General features: G+C 36.4%; 1 protein-coding gene across 1 annotated transcript; it reads right to left on the bottom strand.

The window, feature by feature from the left end:
• Positions 1-1,308: 1,308 nt before the first annotated feature.
• Positions 1,309-19,243, bottom strand: foxa1 (forkhead box A1). The gene is made up of 2 exons (XM_061924404.2): positions 19,121-19,243; positions 1,309-2,604 (listed from the first exon to the last, which is right to left on the bottom strand). The coding sequence occupies exons 1-2, from the start codon at positions 19,181-19,183 to the stop codon at positions 1,546-1,548; spliced, it is 1,122 nt and encodes a 373-aa protein (XP_061780388.1). The 5' UTR covers positions 19,184-19,243; the 3' UTR covers positions 1,309-1,545.
• Between the last annotated feature and the right edge of the window lie 877 nt (positions 19,244-20,120).

Below are 20,120 nucleotides of genomic sequence, written 5' to 3'. Positions count from 1 at the left end.
ACAGAACAAGTTAAAACATGATCATAATGTCATTTTATTTTGAAAAGCAGAATAAGTTAAAATATGATAATTTCCTTGTCATTTTATTTTGAAAAGCAGAATAAGTTCAAATATGATTATTTTGTCATTTTATTTTGAAAAGCAGAACAAGTTAAAACATCATCTTATTGTCATTTTATTTTGAAAAGCAGAATAAGTTAAAACATGATCATTTCCTTGTCATTTTATTTTGAAAAGCAGAATAAGTTAAAACATGAACATGTTGTCATTTTATTTTGAAAAGCAGAATAAGTTAAACATGATCATATTGTCATTTTATTTTGAAAAGCAGAATAAGTTAACACATGATCATTTCCTTTTCATTTTATTTTAAAAAGCAGAATAAGTTAAAACATGATCATTTCCTTGTCATTTTATTTTGAAAAGCAGAATAAGTTAAAATATGATAATTTCCTTGTCATTTTATTTTGAAAAGCAGAATAAGTTCAAATATGATTATTTTGTCATTTTATTTTGAAAAGCAGAACAAGTTAAAACATCATCTTATTGTCATTTTATTTTGAAAAGCAGAATAAGTTAAAACATGATCATTTCCTTGTCATTTTATTTTGAAAAGCAGAATAAGTTAAAACATGAACATATTGTCATTTTATTTTGAAAAGCAGAATAAGTTAAACATGATCATATTGTCATTTTATTTTGAAAAGCAGAATAAGTTAACACATGATCATTTCCTTGTCATTTTATTTTGAAAAGCAGAATAAGTTAAAACATGAACATGTTGTCATTTTATTTTGAAAAGCAGAATAAGTTAAACATGATCATATTGTCATTTTATTTTGAAAAGCAGAATAAGTTAACACATGATCATTTCCTTTTCATTTTATTTTAAAAAGCAGAATAAGTTAAAACATGATCATTTCCTTGTCATTTTATTTTGAAAAGCAGAATAAGTTAAAATATGATAATTTCCTTGTCATTTTATTTTGAAAAGCAGAATAAGTTCAAATATGATTATTTTGTCATTTTATTTTGAAAAGCAGAACAAGTTAAAACATCATCTTATTGTCATTTTATTTTGAAAAGCAGAATAAGTTAAAACATGATCATTTCCTTGTCATTTTATTTTGAAAAGCAGAATAAGTTAAAACATGAACATATTGTCATTTTATTTTGAAAAGCAGAATAAGTTAAACATGATCATATTGTCATTTTATTTTGAAAAGCAGAATAAGTTAACACATGATCATTTCCTTTTCATTTTATTTTAAAAAGCAGAATAAGTTAAACCATGATCATTTCCTTGTCATGCACACAATTGCTATTTTACATCAGGAGGTCGTGACCCCTCCAGTCTTTGCTAACCTTTGACCCCAAACATCAACAATGCGGGAGCGTGCACACAAGCCGCGCATGAAGAAGTCCAAACAGGAAGTAGCTTGTGTCCCGACAGGAAGTCCCGCAGCCAGGCCGCATGCGAGGCCCGCGACAGGAAGTGCGGTCCGGGAGGTGTCGAGGCGCGCCCTAGGACACGCCCCCTACGGTCTAGGAGGTGTCGAGGAGCGCCCTAGGACACGCCCCCTGGTAGTAGGATGCCTCCAGCGCCTCGGCCGACCTGGCGGCGAGGGCGGGCGGGTCCAGGCGCGCGGCGTACGACGAGTACTGCAGGCTCTCGTAGGCCTTGAGGTCCAGTTTGTGGTGCTGCTCGGATGACATGAGGTTGTTGATGGAGAAGGGATGGTCGAAGGCGTAGTGGCCGTCGCCCTTTAGGTGCATGTGGGCCTCGTGCGTAAGGTGCGCCAGCGGCGGCGGCGGCAAGCACAAGGAAGACAGCAGCTGAGAGCTCGACATCTTGAGCTCAGAGCAGGGCGGCGCTGTTCTGCCGGCGGAGTCCGAGAGTCCGTGAGGCTTCAGGGTGTCCCCGCAGGGAGAGGCTCCGCCTCCTCGCTCCTTCCCGTCCTCCAATCGGACCTTCTTGTCGCACTTGAAGCGCTTCTGGCGCCGCAGGTAGCAGCCGTTCTCAAACATATTGCCGGAGTCCGGGTGCAGGGTCCAGTAGGAGCCTTTGCCGGGCTTGTCGGGCGAGCGCGACACCTTCACGAAGCAGTCGTTGAAGGAGAGCGAGTGGCGAATAGAGTTCTGCCAGCGCTGCTGGTTCTGCCGGTAGTAGGGGAACAGGTCCATGATCCACTGGTAGATCTCGCTCAGCGTCAGCATCTTGCCGGGGGCCTGCTGAATCGCCATGGTGATGAGCGAGATGTACGAGTACGGCGGCTTGGCGTGCGGGTAGCTTCGCCTCAGCGCCTTGCCGTCCCGGCCTCTATTGGGGCCGCCTCCTCCGCCGTATGCCGTCGCGCCGTTGACGCTCGGACAGGTGCCGCTGTAAGGGTTGAGAGCCGCCTGCTGGGACGGCGCCGTACCCACACAGGACGGGCTCAGCGCACCGTTACACAGGCTGGACACGCCCATCCCCGACATGGGGGCGGGGCTTAGGCCATGGCCGCCATACGACATATTGAACGAGGCGGACGCCGTACCGCCGCCCGACATGTAGCTCGACACTGCGCCCATCCCAAGACCCGCCGCCGCCATCGGGGAATACACCTGGAAAACAGGACGTGACAAGCCAGTCATTGATTAATCAATTGATCGAGTGATTGATTGATTGATTGATTTATCATTGATTGATTTATCATTGATTGATTGATTGATTGATTGATCATTGATTGATTGATTAAGAAGAAACATTCCAACGCGTGTTGGCGCCACCGTGTGGACACTACACACACTACACCCTACACATTCATGTTTTTGTGTAATGATGACAACGTATACTCACGCGGACGATTGACTAGTTGATGGTGATGGCAAGAACGCTGTCGGGTGTTTTCTTTTCAAATGTTCGTTTATAGCCGTTGTGCATACAACAACATTATTAGCAGAAGTGGGTAGAGTAGCCAGAAATTGTACTCAAGTAAGAGTACTGTTACTTTAGAGATTTATTACTCAAGTAAAAGTAAGGAGTAGTCACCCAAATATTTACTTGAGTAACCAAATATACCAGTACACATTCTACTACACCCATTACTCCCTACTACTAACCAGATATACCAGTACACCATACTTGCCAACCCTCCCGAATTTTCCGGGAGACTCCCGAAATTCAGCGCCTCTCCCGAAAACCTCCCGGGACAAATATTCTCCCGAAAATCTCCCGATTTTCAGCCGGAGCTGGAAGCCACGCCCCCTCCAGCTCCATGAAGACCTGAGTGAGGACAGCCTTTTTTTCATGACGGGAGGACAACAAGTTGACAAGAACTAAATCATCCAGACTAGAGATAAATTGTATTATTATGTTTATCTTACCTAAAAATAAATATATTTATTAATTAAAAAAAAACAACTAAATACATGTTTACTATATTTTTCTAAAAACATCCAAATTAATTGTATTTTTAATTTGTATTTTTTCCTGACTCCTTATTACATCCAGCCATAGAATTATACATTAAAATAAACATATTATGATAATTGATTTTAAATTATCATAATCATTCATTTAAAATGACCATATTTAATTATTAAAATAATTGCTCGTTTATCAACAACTTTAGCATTTTATTCATTACATTTTGAAACTCTCAGAAGCCAAGTTATGTTATATTCCTTAATATTTATTTATGCAAGTTTGAAGTATCAATTATCCAAACACAGTTTTGTTTGCATATTTTCAGGATCTCTCTCTCTCTCTCTCTCTCTCTCTCTCTCTCTCTCTCTCTCTCTCTCTGTCTCTCTCTCTCTCTCTCTCTCTCTCTCTCTATATATATATATATTATTTTTCTATCGATTAATCTATAGATTATTTTTTCGATTAATCGGTTAATCTATAGATTATTTTTTCGATTAATCTATAGATTATTTTTCCTTTTACCGATTATTTTTTTTATTTAAAATGAAGATGAAAAAAATAAATGTAGGCCAGTTTTTTCAAAAGGCATGGCTTTTATTTACAAAAAAAAAAAGTATGGCCACTCAGTCAACATTGACAACAACATGACAAAATATTCTGTAACAATGTAAACATTTAAAACTTTTAACATTTAACAAAATTAAAAGTAGCTTATTTGCTTTTTAATGTGCAAATATAAAAGTAAACATCCAGTGCAATCTTAATATTCTGCAATAGTATAAGCATTTCAAAAGTAAAAGTATTGCTTATTTGCTAAAATGTGCAAAAATAAAGATAAACATCCAATACAAAAAAGTGCAAAACGAAATATTCTGTAACAGTGGAAACATTTCAACAAAAGTAAAAGTATTGCTTATTTTGCTTAATAACACAACAATGATAGTATGATTAAAGTGAAAGTTAATTGTTGGTTTGTACATAGTATACGTAATTGTTAATGTTGTAAAAGGTATTTGCACAACTAATTAACGTTAGCGTTAAAGAGGAGCGCATCTTTGTAAACACTGAACAGGCACGCCAAACGCGCCTCTCAGAGCGAAACAGTGTTTTAGTTTATGAATTTACAACGCAGATACAAATGACACATTCATGTTTTTGTGTAATGATGACAACGTATACTCACGCGGACGATTGACTAGTTGATGGTGATGGCAAGAACGCTGTCGGGTGTTTTCTTTTCAAATGTTCGTTTATAGCCGTTGTGCATACAACAACATTATTAGCAGAGGTGGGTAGAGTAGCCAGAAATTGTACTCAAGTAAGAGTACTGTTACTTTAGAGATTTATTACTCAAGTAAAAGTAAGGAGTAGTCACCCAAATATTTACTTGAGTAAAAGTAAAAAGTATATTGTGAAAAAACTACTCAAGTACTGAGTAACTGATGAGTAACATACACACATATATATATATATATATATATATATATATATATATATATATATATATATATATATATATATATATATATATATATATATATATATATATATATATATATATATATATATATATATATATATATACATACATACACACACACATATATATATACACATATATATACATACATTGATATATACAGTATATAATTTATATTTATTTATTTTGCCGTTTTTGTTTACATGTTAAAGGTGTTTTAATGAATATACATGCATGTTTAACACATATAGATTCCTTTCTTTCATGAAGACAAGAATATAAGTTGGTGTATTACCTGATTCTGATGACTTGCATTGATTGTAAACAGACAGTATTGCTTATAACGTCCACGTTTTCAAATGGAGGAGAAAAAAAGTTCCTCCTTTCTGTCTAATACCACATGAAAGTGGTTGGTTTTTGGTATCTTATTTGTCCAGCTTCCATATTCGTTTTTATACACTTTACAAGAAATAAATTGGCGGCAAACTCCGTAGCTTGCTAGCTTGTTTGCGCTGGCTTTCGGAGACTCTTATTTTGAAAGCGCGGCGCGATGGAGCGGCACTTTTATTGTGAAGACAGGAACTGTGCAGTCAGTCTTTAGGCTTTTGACGGGATGTACGGTTGAAATAAAAAGTAGTCTTTTTTCCTTCACACTTTTGATTGATTGATTGAAACTTTTATTAGTAGATTGCATAGTACAGTACATATTCCGTACAATTGACCACTAAATGGCAACACCCCAATACGTTTTTCAACTTGTTTAAGTCAGGTCATGTGACCGCCTGGCTCTGTTTGATTGGTCCAACGTCACCAGTGACTGCATCTGATTGGTGGAACGGAGTGAAACGTCACCAGTAAGGCAGGCACTTTGAAGGTCTGTCTGACAGACCAAAACAAACAAAGTGTGCATTAACAGATCGATAAAAATTAGTAGCGAGTAGCGAGCTGAATGTAGATAAAAGTAGCGGAGTAAAAGTAGCGTTTCTTCTTAGGCCGTTTATTGAAATACTCCCACACTTTTGACGACTTTTGGCGTGCTTTTTTCCCCTCGCTCGCACCGCTCGCATCGTCTGCTTTGCGCTCCGCCATGACGGTAGTGTGACGTAAATATGCGACGCGTCGAAGCACAAAAACGGCGTCGACGTATTTACGTAACCGATGACGTCGACTACGTCGACGCGTCGTTTCAGCCCTAATATATATATATATATATATATATATATATATATATATATATATATATATATATATATATATATATATATATATATATATACGATTGAAGCCAACAAGCAAACCGTCAACTTCCTTGACGTCACTTTCAACCTGAGAAATAACAGCTACCAACCATTCACGAAACCCAACACAACACTCCAATACGTGCACCATGACAGCAACCACCCACCCACCACCACGAAAAGAATACCTACCGGAATCAATAAAAGGCTATCGATGCTGTCATCTAGCAAAGCTGAATTTGACCAAGCAACCCCCCCGTACCAAAAAGCCCTTGATGAAAGCGGATACAATTTCACCCTCACCTATGAACCCACGCCAGGAAACCAGCCAAAAAAGAACAGAAAACGGAACGACATCATCTGGTACAACCCCCCATACAGCAAAAACGTCTCAACGAACATTGGACACAAATTCCTCAATCTGATTGACAAACACTTTCCCAAAGACAACATCCTAAGAAAAGTATTCAACAAGAACAACATTAAATTGAGCTACAGCTGCATGAACAATATACGACAAATCATCTCAAACCACAACAAAACAATTGCAAATGAGCCGTCGGCCCTCAGACAGAGCGACTCCAAAACCAACAAAGGATGTAATTGTCGAAAGAAACCTGATTGCCCTCTCAACGGGGGGTGCTTACAAACATCAGTTGTCTACCAATCTAAGGTAATACGCAAGGACATTAACACATCCGACACATGTGTAGGATTAACCGAGGGTGAATTCAAAACCAGATGGAACAATCACAAGGCTTCTTTCAGGAACAAAAACCTGCGAAATACCACAGAACTCAGCAAACACATTTGGGACCTCAAAGACAATAATGTTGAATATTCAATAACATGGCAAATTCTTGCATCCAGCACACCTTACAATAGTGGTAATAAAAGATGCAACCTATGCTTGAAAGAGAAACTGTTTATTATTTACCGTCCAGACCTGTCATCCCTCAACAAGCGCAGCGAAATTGTAACAACATGCCGCCATAGACGGAAACACCTCCTAGGTAACACATGAGCCAATCACCACGCCCCTAGGCCAGCCTGTACCCACCCACTCTGTGCCCTATATAAACCATGGTATGCGAATGCTCCCATTAAAATCTCCTGACGATTGAGGGTACCCCCCCTCATGAAACAGGCCTGTAGAGATGAAATAGTCTTGTGATTTTTTCCCCACACATACATATATATATATATATATATATATATATACATATATATATATATATATATATATATATATATATATATATATATATATATGTATTAAATACTTGACTTGGTAAATTCTAGCTGTCAATATACTCCTCCCCTCTTAACCACGCCCCCAACCAATACCCGCCCCACCCCCGACCACGCCCCCACCCCCCACCTCCCGAAATCGGAGGTCTCAAGGTTGGCAAGTATGCAGTACACATACTACTGCACCCACTACACCCTAACCAAATATACCAGTACACAAACTACTACTACGCCCACCACTCCCTACTACTAACCGAATATACCAGTACACATGCTACTACACCCATTACTCCCTACTACTAACCAAATATACCAGTACACATACTACTGCACCCACTACACCCTACTACTAACCAAATATACCAGTACACATACTACTACTACCCCTACCACTCCCTACTACTAACCAAATATTCTAGTACACATACTACTACACCCACTACTCCCTACTACTAACCAAATATACCAGTTCACATACTACTACTACGCCCACCACTCCCTACTACTAACCGAATATACCAGTACATATGCTACTACACCCACTACTCCCTACTACTAACCAAATATACCAGTACACATACTACGACACCCACTACACCATACTACTAACCAAATATACCAGTACACATACTACTACTACCCCTACCACTCCCTACTACTAACCGAATATACCAGTAAACATACTACTACACCCACTACTCCCTACTACTAACCAAATATTCTAGTACACATACTACTGCACCCACTACACCCTACTACTAACCAAATATACCAGTACACATACTACTACTACCCCTACCACTCCCTACTACTAACCGAATATACCAGTAAACATACTACTACACCCACTACTCCCTACTACTAACCAAATATACCAGTACACATACTACTGCACCCACTACACCCTACTACTAACCAAATATACCAGTACACATACTACTACTACGCCCACCACTCCCTACTACTAACCGAATATACCAGTACACATGCTACTACACCCATTACTCCCTACTACTAACCAAATATACCAGTACACATACTACTGCACCCACTACACCCTACTACTAACCGAATATACCAGTACACATACTACTACTACCCCTACCACTCCCTACTACTAACCGAATATACCAGTAAACATACTACTACACCCACTACTCCCTACTACTAACCAAATATTCTAGTACACATACTACTACACCCACTACTCCCTACTACTAACCAAATATACCAGTTCACATACTACTACTACGCCCACCACTCCCTACTACTAACCGAATATACCAGTACACATGCTACTACACCCATTACTCCCTACTACTAACCAAATATACCAGTACACATACTACTGCACCCACTACACCCTACTACTAACCAAATATACCAGTACACATACTACTACTACCCCTACCACTCCCTACTACTAACCGAATATACCAGTAAACATACTACTACACCCACTACTCCCTACTACTAACCAAATATTCTAGTACACATACTACTACACCCACTACTCCCTACTACTAACCAAATATACCAGTTCACATACTACTACTACGCCCACCACTCCCTACTACTAACCGAATATACCAGTACATATGCTACTACACCCACTACTCCCTACTACTAACCAAATATACCAGTACACATACTACGACACCCACTACACCATACACCAGTGTTTTTCAACTAGTGTGCCGTGGGAGATTATCAGCGATTAACCAGTATATACATAGTTAAAATCCGCAAATGTGCCGTTGTTGAGTGTCGGTGCTGTCTAAAGCTTGGCAGAGTAACCGTGTAATACTCTTCCATATCAGTAGGTGGCAGCATGTAGCTAATTGCTTTGTAGATGTCGGGAACATGGTTTGTCATGATCACAATATGGGGGAGGCAGGGTGCAGGTAAAAAGGTATCGAACGCTTAAACCAAAAATAAATAAAAGGCGAGTGCCGCTAAGAAAAGGCATTGAAGCTTGGGGATGGCTATGCAAAAAGAAACCAAAACTGAACTGGCTGCAAAGTAAACAAAAACAGAATGCTGGACGACAGCAAAGACTTACAGCGTGTGGAGCAGACGGCGTCCACAAAGTACAGTGGGGCAAAAAAGTATTTAGTCAGCCACCGATTGTGCAAGTTCTCCCACTTAAAATGATGACAGAGGTCTGTAAGTTTCATCATAGGTACACTTCAACTGTGAGAGACAGAATGTGAAAAAAAAAATCCAGGAATTCACATTGTAGGAATTTTAAAGAATTTATTTGTAAATTATGGTAGAAAATAAGTATTTGGTCACTTCAAACAAGGAAGATCTCTGGCTCTCACAGACCTGTAACTTCTTCTTTAAGAAGCTCTTCTGTCCTCCACTTGTTACCTGTATTAATGGCACCTGTTTGAACTCGTTATCTGTATAAAAGACACCTGTCCACAGCCTCAAACAGTCAGACTCCAAACCCCACTATGGCCAAGACCAAAGAGCTGTCGAAGGACACCAGGAGAAGAATTGTAGACCTGCACCAGACTGTGAAGAGTGAATCTACAATAGGCAAGCAGCTTGGTGTGAAAAAATCAACTGTGGGAGCAATTATCAGAAAATGGAAGACATACAAGACCTATGATAATCTCCCTCGATCTGGGGCTCCACGCAAGATCTCATCCCGTGGGGTCAAAATGATCATGAGAACGGTGAGCAAAAATCCCAGAACCACACGGGGGGACCTGGTGAATGACCTGCAGAGAGCTGGGACCAAAGTAACAAAGGTTACCATCACACTACGCCGACAGGGAATCAAATCCTGCAGTGCCAGACGTGTCCCCTTGCTTAAGCCAGTGCAGGTCCAGGCCCGTCTGAAGTTTGCCAGAGAGCCCATGGATGATACAGCAGAGGATTGGGAGAATGTCATGTGGTCAGATGAAACCAAAATAGAACTTTTTGGTATAAACTCAACTCGTCGTGTTTGGAGGAAGAAGAATACTGAGTTGCATCCCAAGAACACCATACCTACTGTGAAGCATGGGGGTGGAAACATCATGCTTTGGGGCTGTTTTTCTGCTAAGGGGACAGGCCGACTGATCTGTGTTAAGGAAAGAATGAATGGGGCCATGTATCGTGAGATTTTGAGCCAAAACCTCCTTCCATCAGTGAGAGCTTTGAAGATGAAACGTGGCTGGGTCTTCCAGCATGACAATGATCCCAAACACACTGCCCGGGCAACGAAGGAGTGGCTCCGTAAGAAGCATTTGAAAGTCCTGTAGTGGCCTAGCCAGTCTCCAGACCTCAACCCCAAAGAAAATCTGTGGAGGGAGTTGAAAGTCCGTGTTGCTCGGCGACAGCCCCAAAACATCACTGCTCTCGAGAAGATCTGCATGGAGGAATGGGCCAAAATACCAGCTACTGTGTGTGCAAACCTGGTAAAGACCTTTAGTAATCGTTTGACCTCTGTTATTGCCAACAAAGGTTATATTACAAAGTTTTGAGTTGAATTTTTGTTATTGACCAAATACTTATTTTCCACCATAATTTACAAATAAATTATTTAAAAATCCTACAATGTGAATTCATGGATTTTTTTTTCACATTCTGTCTCTCACAGTTGAAGTGTACCTATGATGAAAATGACAGACCTCTGTCATCATTTTAAGTGGGAGAACTTGCACAATCGGTGGCTGACTAAATACGTTTTTGCCCCACTGTACATCCGTACATGACATGACAATCGACAATGTCCACACAAAGACGGTTAGCGCCCGCATAATTTCAATAGTCTTGATTGCGGATTACGTTCAAAGGAAGACATGAAACTGCTACAGGAAAATACCAACAAAAGAGGAAAAGCCACCAAAATAGGAGCGCAAGACAAGAACTAAAACACTACATACAGGTAAACAGCAAAAAAAACTCCAAATAAGTCAGGGCGTGATGTGACAGGTGGTGACAGTACACCTACTTTGAGACAAGAGCTATAGTGATGCATGCTTGGTTATGGTTTGAATTCACATCCAACAATTGCGAGAACAATTTTACTGTCAATATCGGCCACAGAGTTTCATTTTTTTTATGTTTTCTGCTGGTGGTGTGCCTCCGCATTTTTTTCAATGAAAAAAATGTGGCTTGGCTCAGAAAAGGTTGAAAAACACTACCATACACTAACCGAATATCAATCAATCAATCAATCAATCAATCTTTATTTATATAGCCCTAAATCACAAGTGTCTCAATGGGCTGCACAAGCCACAACGACATCCTCGGTACAAAGCCCACATACGGGCAAGGAAAAACTCACCCCAGTGGGACGTCGATGTGAATGACTATGAGAAACCTTGGAGAGGACCGCATATGTGGGTAACCCCCCCCCCCTCTAGGGGAGACCGAAAGCAATGGATGTCGAGTGGGTCTGACATAATATTGTGAGAGTCCAGTCCATAGTGGATCCAACATAATAGTAAGAGTCCAGTCTATAGTGGGGCCAGCAGGACATACCAGTACACATACTACTACACCCACTCCACCCTACTACTAACCAAATATACCAGTACACATACAAAACCTAAAAGCAGTGAAGTTGTCACGTTGTGTAAATGGTAAATAAAAACAGAATACAATGATTTGCAAATCCTTTTCAACTTATATTCAATTGAATAGACTGCAAAGACAAGATATTTCAGTTTTTGCAAATATTAGCTCATTTGGAATTTGATGCCTGCAACATGTTTAAAAAAAGCTGGCACAACTGGCAAAAAAAGACTGAGAAAGTCGAAGAATGCTCATCAAACACTTATTTGGAACATCCCACAGGTGAACAGGCTAATTGGGAACAGGTGGGTGCCATGATTTGGTATAAAAGCAGCTTCCATGAAATGCTCGGTCATTCACAAACAAGGATGGGGTGAGGGTCACCACTTTGTGAACACATGTGTGAGCAAATTGTTTAAGAACAACATTTCTCAACCAGCTATTGCAAGGAATTTAGGGATTCCTAATGTCATTGTTATTGTTATAGGTGCAAAGTTAAAAAGCGAGCTATCTGTGATGGTATGGGGGTGTATTAGTGCCCAAGACATGGGTAACTTACACATCTGTGAAGGCGCCATTAATGCTGAAAGGTACATACAGGTTTTGGAGCATCCAAGCAACACTATCATGGACGCCCCTGCTTATTTCAGCAAGACAATGCCAAGCCAAGTGTTACATCAACGTGGCTTCGTAGTAAAAGAGTGCGGGTACTAGACTGGCCTGCCTGTAGTCCAGACCTGTCTCCCATTGAAAATGTGTGGCGCATTATGAAGCCTAAAATACCTCAACGGAGACCCCCGGACTGTTGAACAACTTAAGCTGTACATCAAGCAAGAATGGGAAAGAATTCCACTTCAAAAATGTGTCTCCTCAGTTCCCAAACATTTACTGAGTGTTGTTAAAAGGAAAGGCCATGTAACACAGTGGTAAAAATGCCCCTCTGCCAACTTTTTTGCAATGTGTTGCTGCCATTAAATTCCAGAGGTGTGGACTCGAGTCACATGACTTGGACTCGAGTCAGACTCGAGTCATGAATTTGATGACTTTAGACTCGACTTGACAAAATGTAAAAAGACTTGCAACTCGACTTAGACTTTAACATCAATGACTTGTGACTTCACTTGGACTTGAGCCTTTTGAATTGACATGACTTGACATGACTTGCTACTTTCCCCAAAACCCAAAGATGAAAAAGTTATTCGGGAGCGCTCCGTATTTTTCATTGTGTACTTGTCTATCAGCGTTGCGTGTGTCAGCTGGTGTGCTCTCAGTACAACAGCCAATCAAATTAGATCTACTTTGTTTTCATCACACAGCATTCATCCAATCAAATTGCAGGACAACCAACGAAGAAGACATGTCCAAACCACACGCCAGTGAACAAAAAATGATACCTAAAATAATTTCGTTTGGGTATAAAAATTACGAGGTGGTCAACACAAAACGGTTTGCAGTATGCAACACATGCGGTTCGAAAATTACTGATGGAGAGGCAACAACTTCCAACTTCGTCCGGCATTTGAAGTTGCACAAAGAACGGTAAGTTTTGAATGTAAGATAACGTTTATTGGCTAAGTAACGTGACTTTTATTTGCTGTGGAGTTAAATCAGTGAGGCTGTAAACTCACTGCTAACGTTATAACGTTATTGCAAACACGGGAAGCTCTTGCAGTTCACTACCTTATTCATACTTTTTGTTCAGTGATTTTTTTAAGCAGGGTTACGTTAGTCAATATATCACACGTAACGTTAGACGGCGGTCAGCAGCACCGCGTATTTTAGCCACCTAAAAAAAGACAAAAATAGTCAAATAAAGGTCAGTTAAAATGTATACTATATTATGAATATGTGTACCGTTTTAGCTAGCTTTCTGACATACTGTTGGTTGTTTACCTCAGTGGTCCCCAACCACCGGGCCGCGGCCCGGTACTGGTCCGTGGATCGATTGGTATCGGGCCGCACAAGAAATAAATTTTTTTTCTTTCTTTTTTTAATTAAATCAACATAAAAAACACAAGATACACTTACAAGTAGTGCACCAACCCAAAACAACTCTCTCCCCCCTTTTGTTCTGGGCATTGAACATGAAGACTCTTCCTTCACTGTTCCGAGTGGCCATGAGAGTCTTGGCAGTGCCTGCCTCCAGTGCTCCAGTGGAGCGAGTTTTCAGCCATGGTGGCATCATACTACGCCCCCATCGTGCACAAATGACTGACAGACTCTTGGCTAATTTGGTCTTTTGCAAATGCAATGCAGCATAGGGCCCTGACATATAAAAAGTACAACTTTTTTGTTATGTTCACGTATATGTCATGTTTTTTCAATGTTAACACTTTTGTACAAATAAGTACATTTGCACTTTATTTCTCAATGTGTTTGTTCTGTAAAGGAATGAGTTAATGTTTAAAATGACTGGTTAATAGTGCTATTATGAAGTGCAATGTCAGCACAATTTTCTTTCCTGCAATTTAAAATGCACTTGTTTTAATAAATAAATACAGCGTTTGAAAAGCATACACAATCTGTGTTAATATATTAGTCTGTGGTTAAAAGGACTTGAAAGGACTCGAAACTCAAAATGCAGGACTTAGGACTTGACTTGAGACTTTACAGTCTTGACTTTGGACTTGACTCGGGGCTTGCCTGTCTTGACTCGGACTTGACTCGGACTTGAGGGCAAAGACTTGAGACTTACTTGTGACTTGCAAAACAATGACTTGGTCCCACCTCTGTTAAATTCTAAGTTAATGATTATTTGCAAAAAAATAATGTGTTTCTCAGTTCGAAATATCTTGTCTTTGCAGTCTATTCAATTGAATATAAGTTGAAAAGGATTTGCAAATCATTATATTCTGTTTTTATTTACCATTTACACAACGTGCCAACTTCACTGGTTTTGGACTACTTCACCCACTACAGCCTACTACTAACCCAAAACTACCACAATAAAACCATCTACTACTTACCTTGTACCACTACCAAGCAAATGTTACTACAAATACTACATATCAAATACTAATACAATAACTACAAACCAAGTATTACTACAAATAATACATACCAAATACTATTACAATAACTACATACCAAATTTTAATACAAAAACTACATACCAAATATTACTACAAATCATAAATGGTGTTTTTAATAATATCTTTAAAGATAATGATAAGAAGTAAAAAATAACAAATGTAATAAAAAGTGAAAATAATTTAAATATCAATGATAAATGTCATCAAAGTTAATGGGCGTTAATAAAAGATGATACACATGATGAAGAAATAATAAAACAATATATAAAACATGACGACAATGATGTAATAATGATGAATCATTATAGATACGAGCATGAGAATTATTGAACGTAATAATAACAATAATGATAAAACATTTTTTTATCTTTGATATAATTTGATTACATAAACCATTGAAAAGAAGTCCGATATGTAAAAAGCCAAAAACAACATTTTTATTGATATCCTTTTTTGTATGACGGACTTGCAGGCAGCGCGTGAAAAGGCAAGCGTAGGAAAATGAGATATATTTAGTCATGTTTATGAACATGAGATATGATATTTATTGATGTTTATGAACATGATATATGATATTTATTGATGTTTATGAAAAATAAATATGATATTTATTGATGTTTATGAACAAGAAATATCGAATCTATTGATATCTATAACAACTAGATATGATATTTATGAACATGAGATATGATATTTATAAACATCAGATATAATACAGACGAGGCACGATATTAATAAACATTAGAGGTGATATTTATAAAAATGAGATGTGATATTAATACAATTGAGATATGATATTTATAAAAATGAGATATGATATTAATAAAGATGAGATATTATATTTATAAAAATGAGATATGATATTAATAAAATGAGATATGATATTAATAAAAAAATGAGATGAGATGTGATATTTATAAAAATGAGATATTACATTAATAAAAACGAGATATGATATGAATAAAAATGAGATATAAAATCTATAAAAATGAGATGATAATTACAAAAATTTGATATGATATTCAAGGAAGAAATGAATAAAACATTTTCTATTTTTGATCATTTATAAAATTCATTTCCACATTTGTTTGAAGTAAAATGGTTTCTTCCCCAACGTCTGCATCATTTAGAAATACATAACAATTAATTAATGATGTTATTATTGAATGTTATGATGATGACGATGATCAATATGTGGATAATAACAACGTATTAAAAATAAAACTGAAAAGAGATAAAAGTGAAAAATGGCAAATAGCAAAAAACATGAAGAAGTTTTTGTTTTCTCCGAAACATTTAAAGCCTCAGAGTCCTGTTATTGTCTCCCATATTTTTAATGTTGTCATAATATTATTATCATTAAAAAAGATTATGTTATCATAATCATTAAAAAAGATCGTATTTATTATCATTAAAAGTATGTTGTTATTATTATAATTAAAAAAGATCATGTTATTATTATGATTAAAAATACTATGTTATTATTATCATTAAAAAAGCTTATGTTATTATTATCGTTAAAAATATTATGTTATTATTATCAGTAAAACATATTATGTTATTACTATCATTAAAAACGATTATGTTATTATTATCATTAAAAAAGATTGTTACTATTATCATTAAAAAGATTATGTTATTATTATCATTAAAAAAGCTTATTATTATTATCATTAAAAAGATAATGTTATTTTTATCATTCAAAAGATTGTTATTATTATTATTATAAAAAAAGATGATGTTATCATTATTATTAAAAAAGATGATGTTATTATTATCATTAAAAAGATGATGTTATTATTATGATTAAAAATAATTATGTTATTATCATTATTTGAAAGATTGTTATTATTATAATTAAAAATATCATATTATTATTATCGTTAAAACAGATTATGTTGTTATTATCATTAAAAAAGTGATAAATGTCAAACGGCAAAAAACATGAAAACGTTTTTGTCTTCTCCGAAACATTTAAAGCCTCTTAGTCGTGTTATTATTTCACACAGTTTTAATGTTATGTTATTATTATTATTATTATTATTATATCATGACTTATTTGTCATATTTCATCTCACTATTATTATTATTATCTATGTCATTTTTGAATTATATATTAATGTTGAAATGTGTGAATAAATGAAACTTGAACTATTTCATGGTATTATTATTATCAGTATTACGTTTATAAATCAGAGATTATTTATTGGTATTATTAGTATCATTATTACGTCATAGATTATTGAATGGTATTACTATTATCATTATTACATCATAGATTAATGAATGGTATTATTATTATCATACATCATAGATTATTTAATTGTATTATCATTATTATTATTATTATCATTATTACATCATATATTATTTAATGGTATTATTGTTATTAATATTATTACATCATAGATTATTTAATGGTATTATTATTATCAATATTATTACATCATAGATTATTTAATGGTATTATTATTATCAATATTATATCATACATTATTTTATGGTTTTATTATCCATCCATCCGTCCATTTTCTACCGCTTGTCCCATTATTATAATATCATAAATTATTTAATGGTATTATTATTATCAACATTATATTATACATTATTTCATGGTATTATTATGTATTATATTATATATTATTATTCATTGTCTAAGGTCTTTAAAGTTTGAAATTAGCCGGTCCAGAAGCACTACTCCCGTCCTTAGGCAGGGTCATTGATTATTTAATGGTATTATTATTACATCATAGATTATTTATTATTAAATCAAGACTAATTAGACATATTTCATGTGATGATAATGATGTATTATTATAGGTATGATGATGATGATTATTATTATACTTTGATTAATATTTCTATGATTATTATGCTTTTATGATAATCATTAATATCATCATTATTATGACGATGATGATGATAATGGAGTATTCGAAGGCGAAAAGATTTCAAGAGCTCGAAATTAAAATGTTTTTTTCTAAAATGTAAAAGAAATAAAAGAACAATCTCTTGTTATTAAAAATGGATATTTCATCATCGTCATCATCATCATCATCATTAATATTCATGATTATTCATGAGCTGGGAAAATGAATGAAAAAGTGGAATGAAATTTAAAAAAAGTCAGCGGAATGTCAACTTTTCTTCACTTCCACCCCAAACACTTTTTGGCAACATGACAGGAGGAAGGAGGAAGGAGAAGGAGAAGGAAGAACATTAAAGAAGAAAAAAGAAGGATGAAAGAAAAGAAGATGACAGAAGAAAAAGAAAGAAAGAAGAAGAAGAAGAAGAAGAAGAAAGAAGAAGGAGAAGAAGAAGAAGAAAGATGAATTAAAGAGTAAGAGAAGAAAGAAGATGAAAAAAAAGAAAGAAGAAGAAAGAAAAAGAAAAGAGAAGAAGAAAGAAGAAGAAAGAAAATGAAAAGACAAGACGAAAGAAGAATGAAAAAGAAGAAGAAAGAAAAAGAAAGAAGAATGAAAGATGAAAGATGAAAGAAGAAAGAAGAAGAAGAAGAAATAATAAGAAAGAATAAGAAAGAAAAAGAGAAGAAGAAAGAAAAAGAAAAGAGAAGAAGAAAGAAGAAGTAAGAAAAAGAAAAGAGAAGAAGAATAAAAAAGAAGAAGAATGAAGAATGAAAGAGAAGAAGAAGAAAGAAGAAGAAAGAAAAATAAAAGAGAAGAGAAGAGAAGAGAGAAGAATGAAAGAGAAGAAGAAGAGAGAAGAAGAAGAGAGAAGAAGAAGAAGAAGAAGAAGAAAGAAGAAGGAGAAGAAGAAGAAGAAAGATGAATTAAAGAGTAAGAGAAGAAAGAAGATGAAAAAAAGGAAAGAAGAAGAAAGAAAAAGAAAAGAGAAGAAGAAAGAAGAAGAAAGAAAATGAAAAGACAAGACGAAAGAAGAATGAAAAAGAAGAAGAAAGAAAAAGAAAGAAGAATGAAAGATGAAAGAAGAAAGAAGAAGAAATAATAAGAAAGAATAAGAAAGAAAAAGAGAAGAAGAAAGAAAAAGAAAAGAGAAGAAGAATAAAAAAGAAGAAGAATGAAGAATGAAAGAGAAGAAGAAGAAAGAAGAAGAAAGAAAAATAAAAGAGAAGAGAAGAGAAGAGAGAAGAATGAAAGAGAAGAAGAAGAGAGAAGAAGAAGAGAGAAGAATGAAAAGAAGAAGAAGAGAGAAGAAGGCTAAAAAGAAGGAAAGTAACCTCGTCGTTATAAAAAGTCCAATCAGGAGCGTCGTGGCCTTCCATCTTCACTGCACCAAGCATGCTCCTGCTCTGGTCCTGGTCCTGGTCCCGGTCCCGGTCCTGCTCCTGCTCCTGCTCCTGCTGCTGGTGGTCCTGCTGCTGGTGGTCCTGGTGTTGAGGGTGAGACTGACAGGAGGAGTAGAGAGAGTCAGTGAGGAGGAGGAGGAGGAGGAGGAAGCCTCCTTCATCATCATCATCATCATCTTCATCATCTTCATTGTCATCGGCATCTGCATCATCACATAATAATAATAATAATAATAATAAGAATAACAATAATCTTCAAATCATCTTCTACACTGATAATACTTGACTAGTAGTACAATGATGTGAGCACTACTATATGTGTTGGAAATAGTTGCTTGTGTGAATAAAATTCTTCTTCTTAATATTTATCTTTTTGTTAATCACATACTTGCACGATGACGTCATCACAAGTCTGACCACGCCCCTTGTTACACTTTGTGTCCGTGTGGGTGTGAGTGTGTGTGCACGGGTGTGTGAGTGTGTGTGTCTGTGAGCGTGATGAGTGTGTATTGATCATATTCCGTACAATTGACCACTAAATGGTAACACTCCAATAAGTTTTTACACAGTTATTTTCATAACTTGAATGAAATATTAGTAAAATGTTCATAACTTGATTGAAATATTACTAAAATGTTCACTAACTGACTGACGTATTACATAAATCTTCATAACTTGAGTGAAATATTACTTAAATGTTCATAACTTGAATGAAACATTACTAAAGTGTTCATAACTTGATTGAAAAATTACTAAAATGTTCACTTGTTTAAGTCGGGTCTACGTTAATCAATTCATGGTAAGTAAGTGTGTGCGTGTGTGTGTGTGCGCTCGTGTGTGTGTGTGTGTGTGTGTGCTCGCGTGCACGTGCGTGCGTGAATGTGCGAGTGTGTGTGTGTGAGCGTGCGCGTGTGCAAGCGTGAGTGTAAGT

This window comes from Nerophis lumbriciformis, linkage group LG29 (genome assembly GCF_033978685.3).
Source record: "Nerophis lumbriciformis linkage group LG29, RoL_Nlum_v2.1, whole genome shotgun sequence".
Lineage (NCBI taxonomy): Eukaryota > Metazoa > Chordata > Actinopteri > Syngnathiformes > Syngnathidae > Nerophis > Nerophis lumbriciformis.
This window is presented reverse-complemented; position numbering and strand designations above follow the sequence as displayed.

What these genes read in the sequence shown, in the direction of transcription:
- foxa1 (XM_061924404.2), bottom strand. Translation starts at nt 19,183, where the DNA reads ATGCTTGGTGCAGTGAAGATGGAAGGCCACGACGCTCCTGATTGGACT. An exon ending in GGACTTTTTATAACGACGAG is followed by an intron (nt 2,605 to 19,120) that starts GTTACTTTCCTT and finishes CCTGTTTTCCAG; the next exon opens with GTGTATTCCCCGATGGCGGC.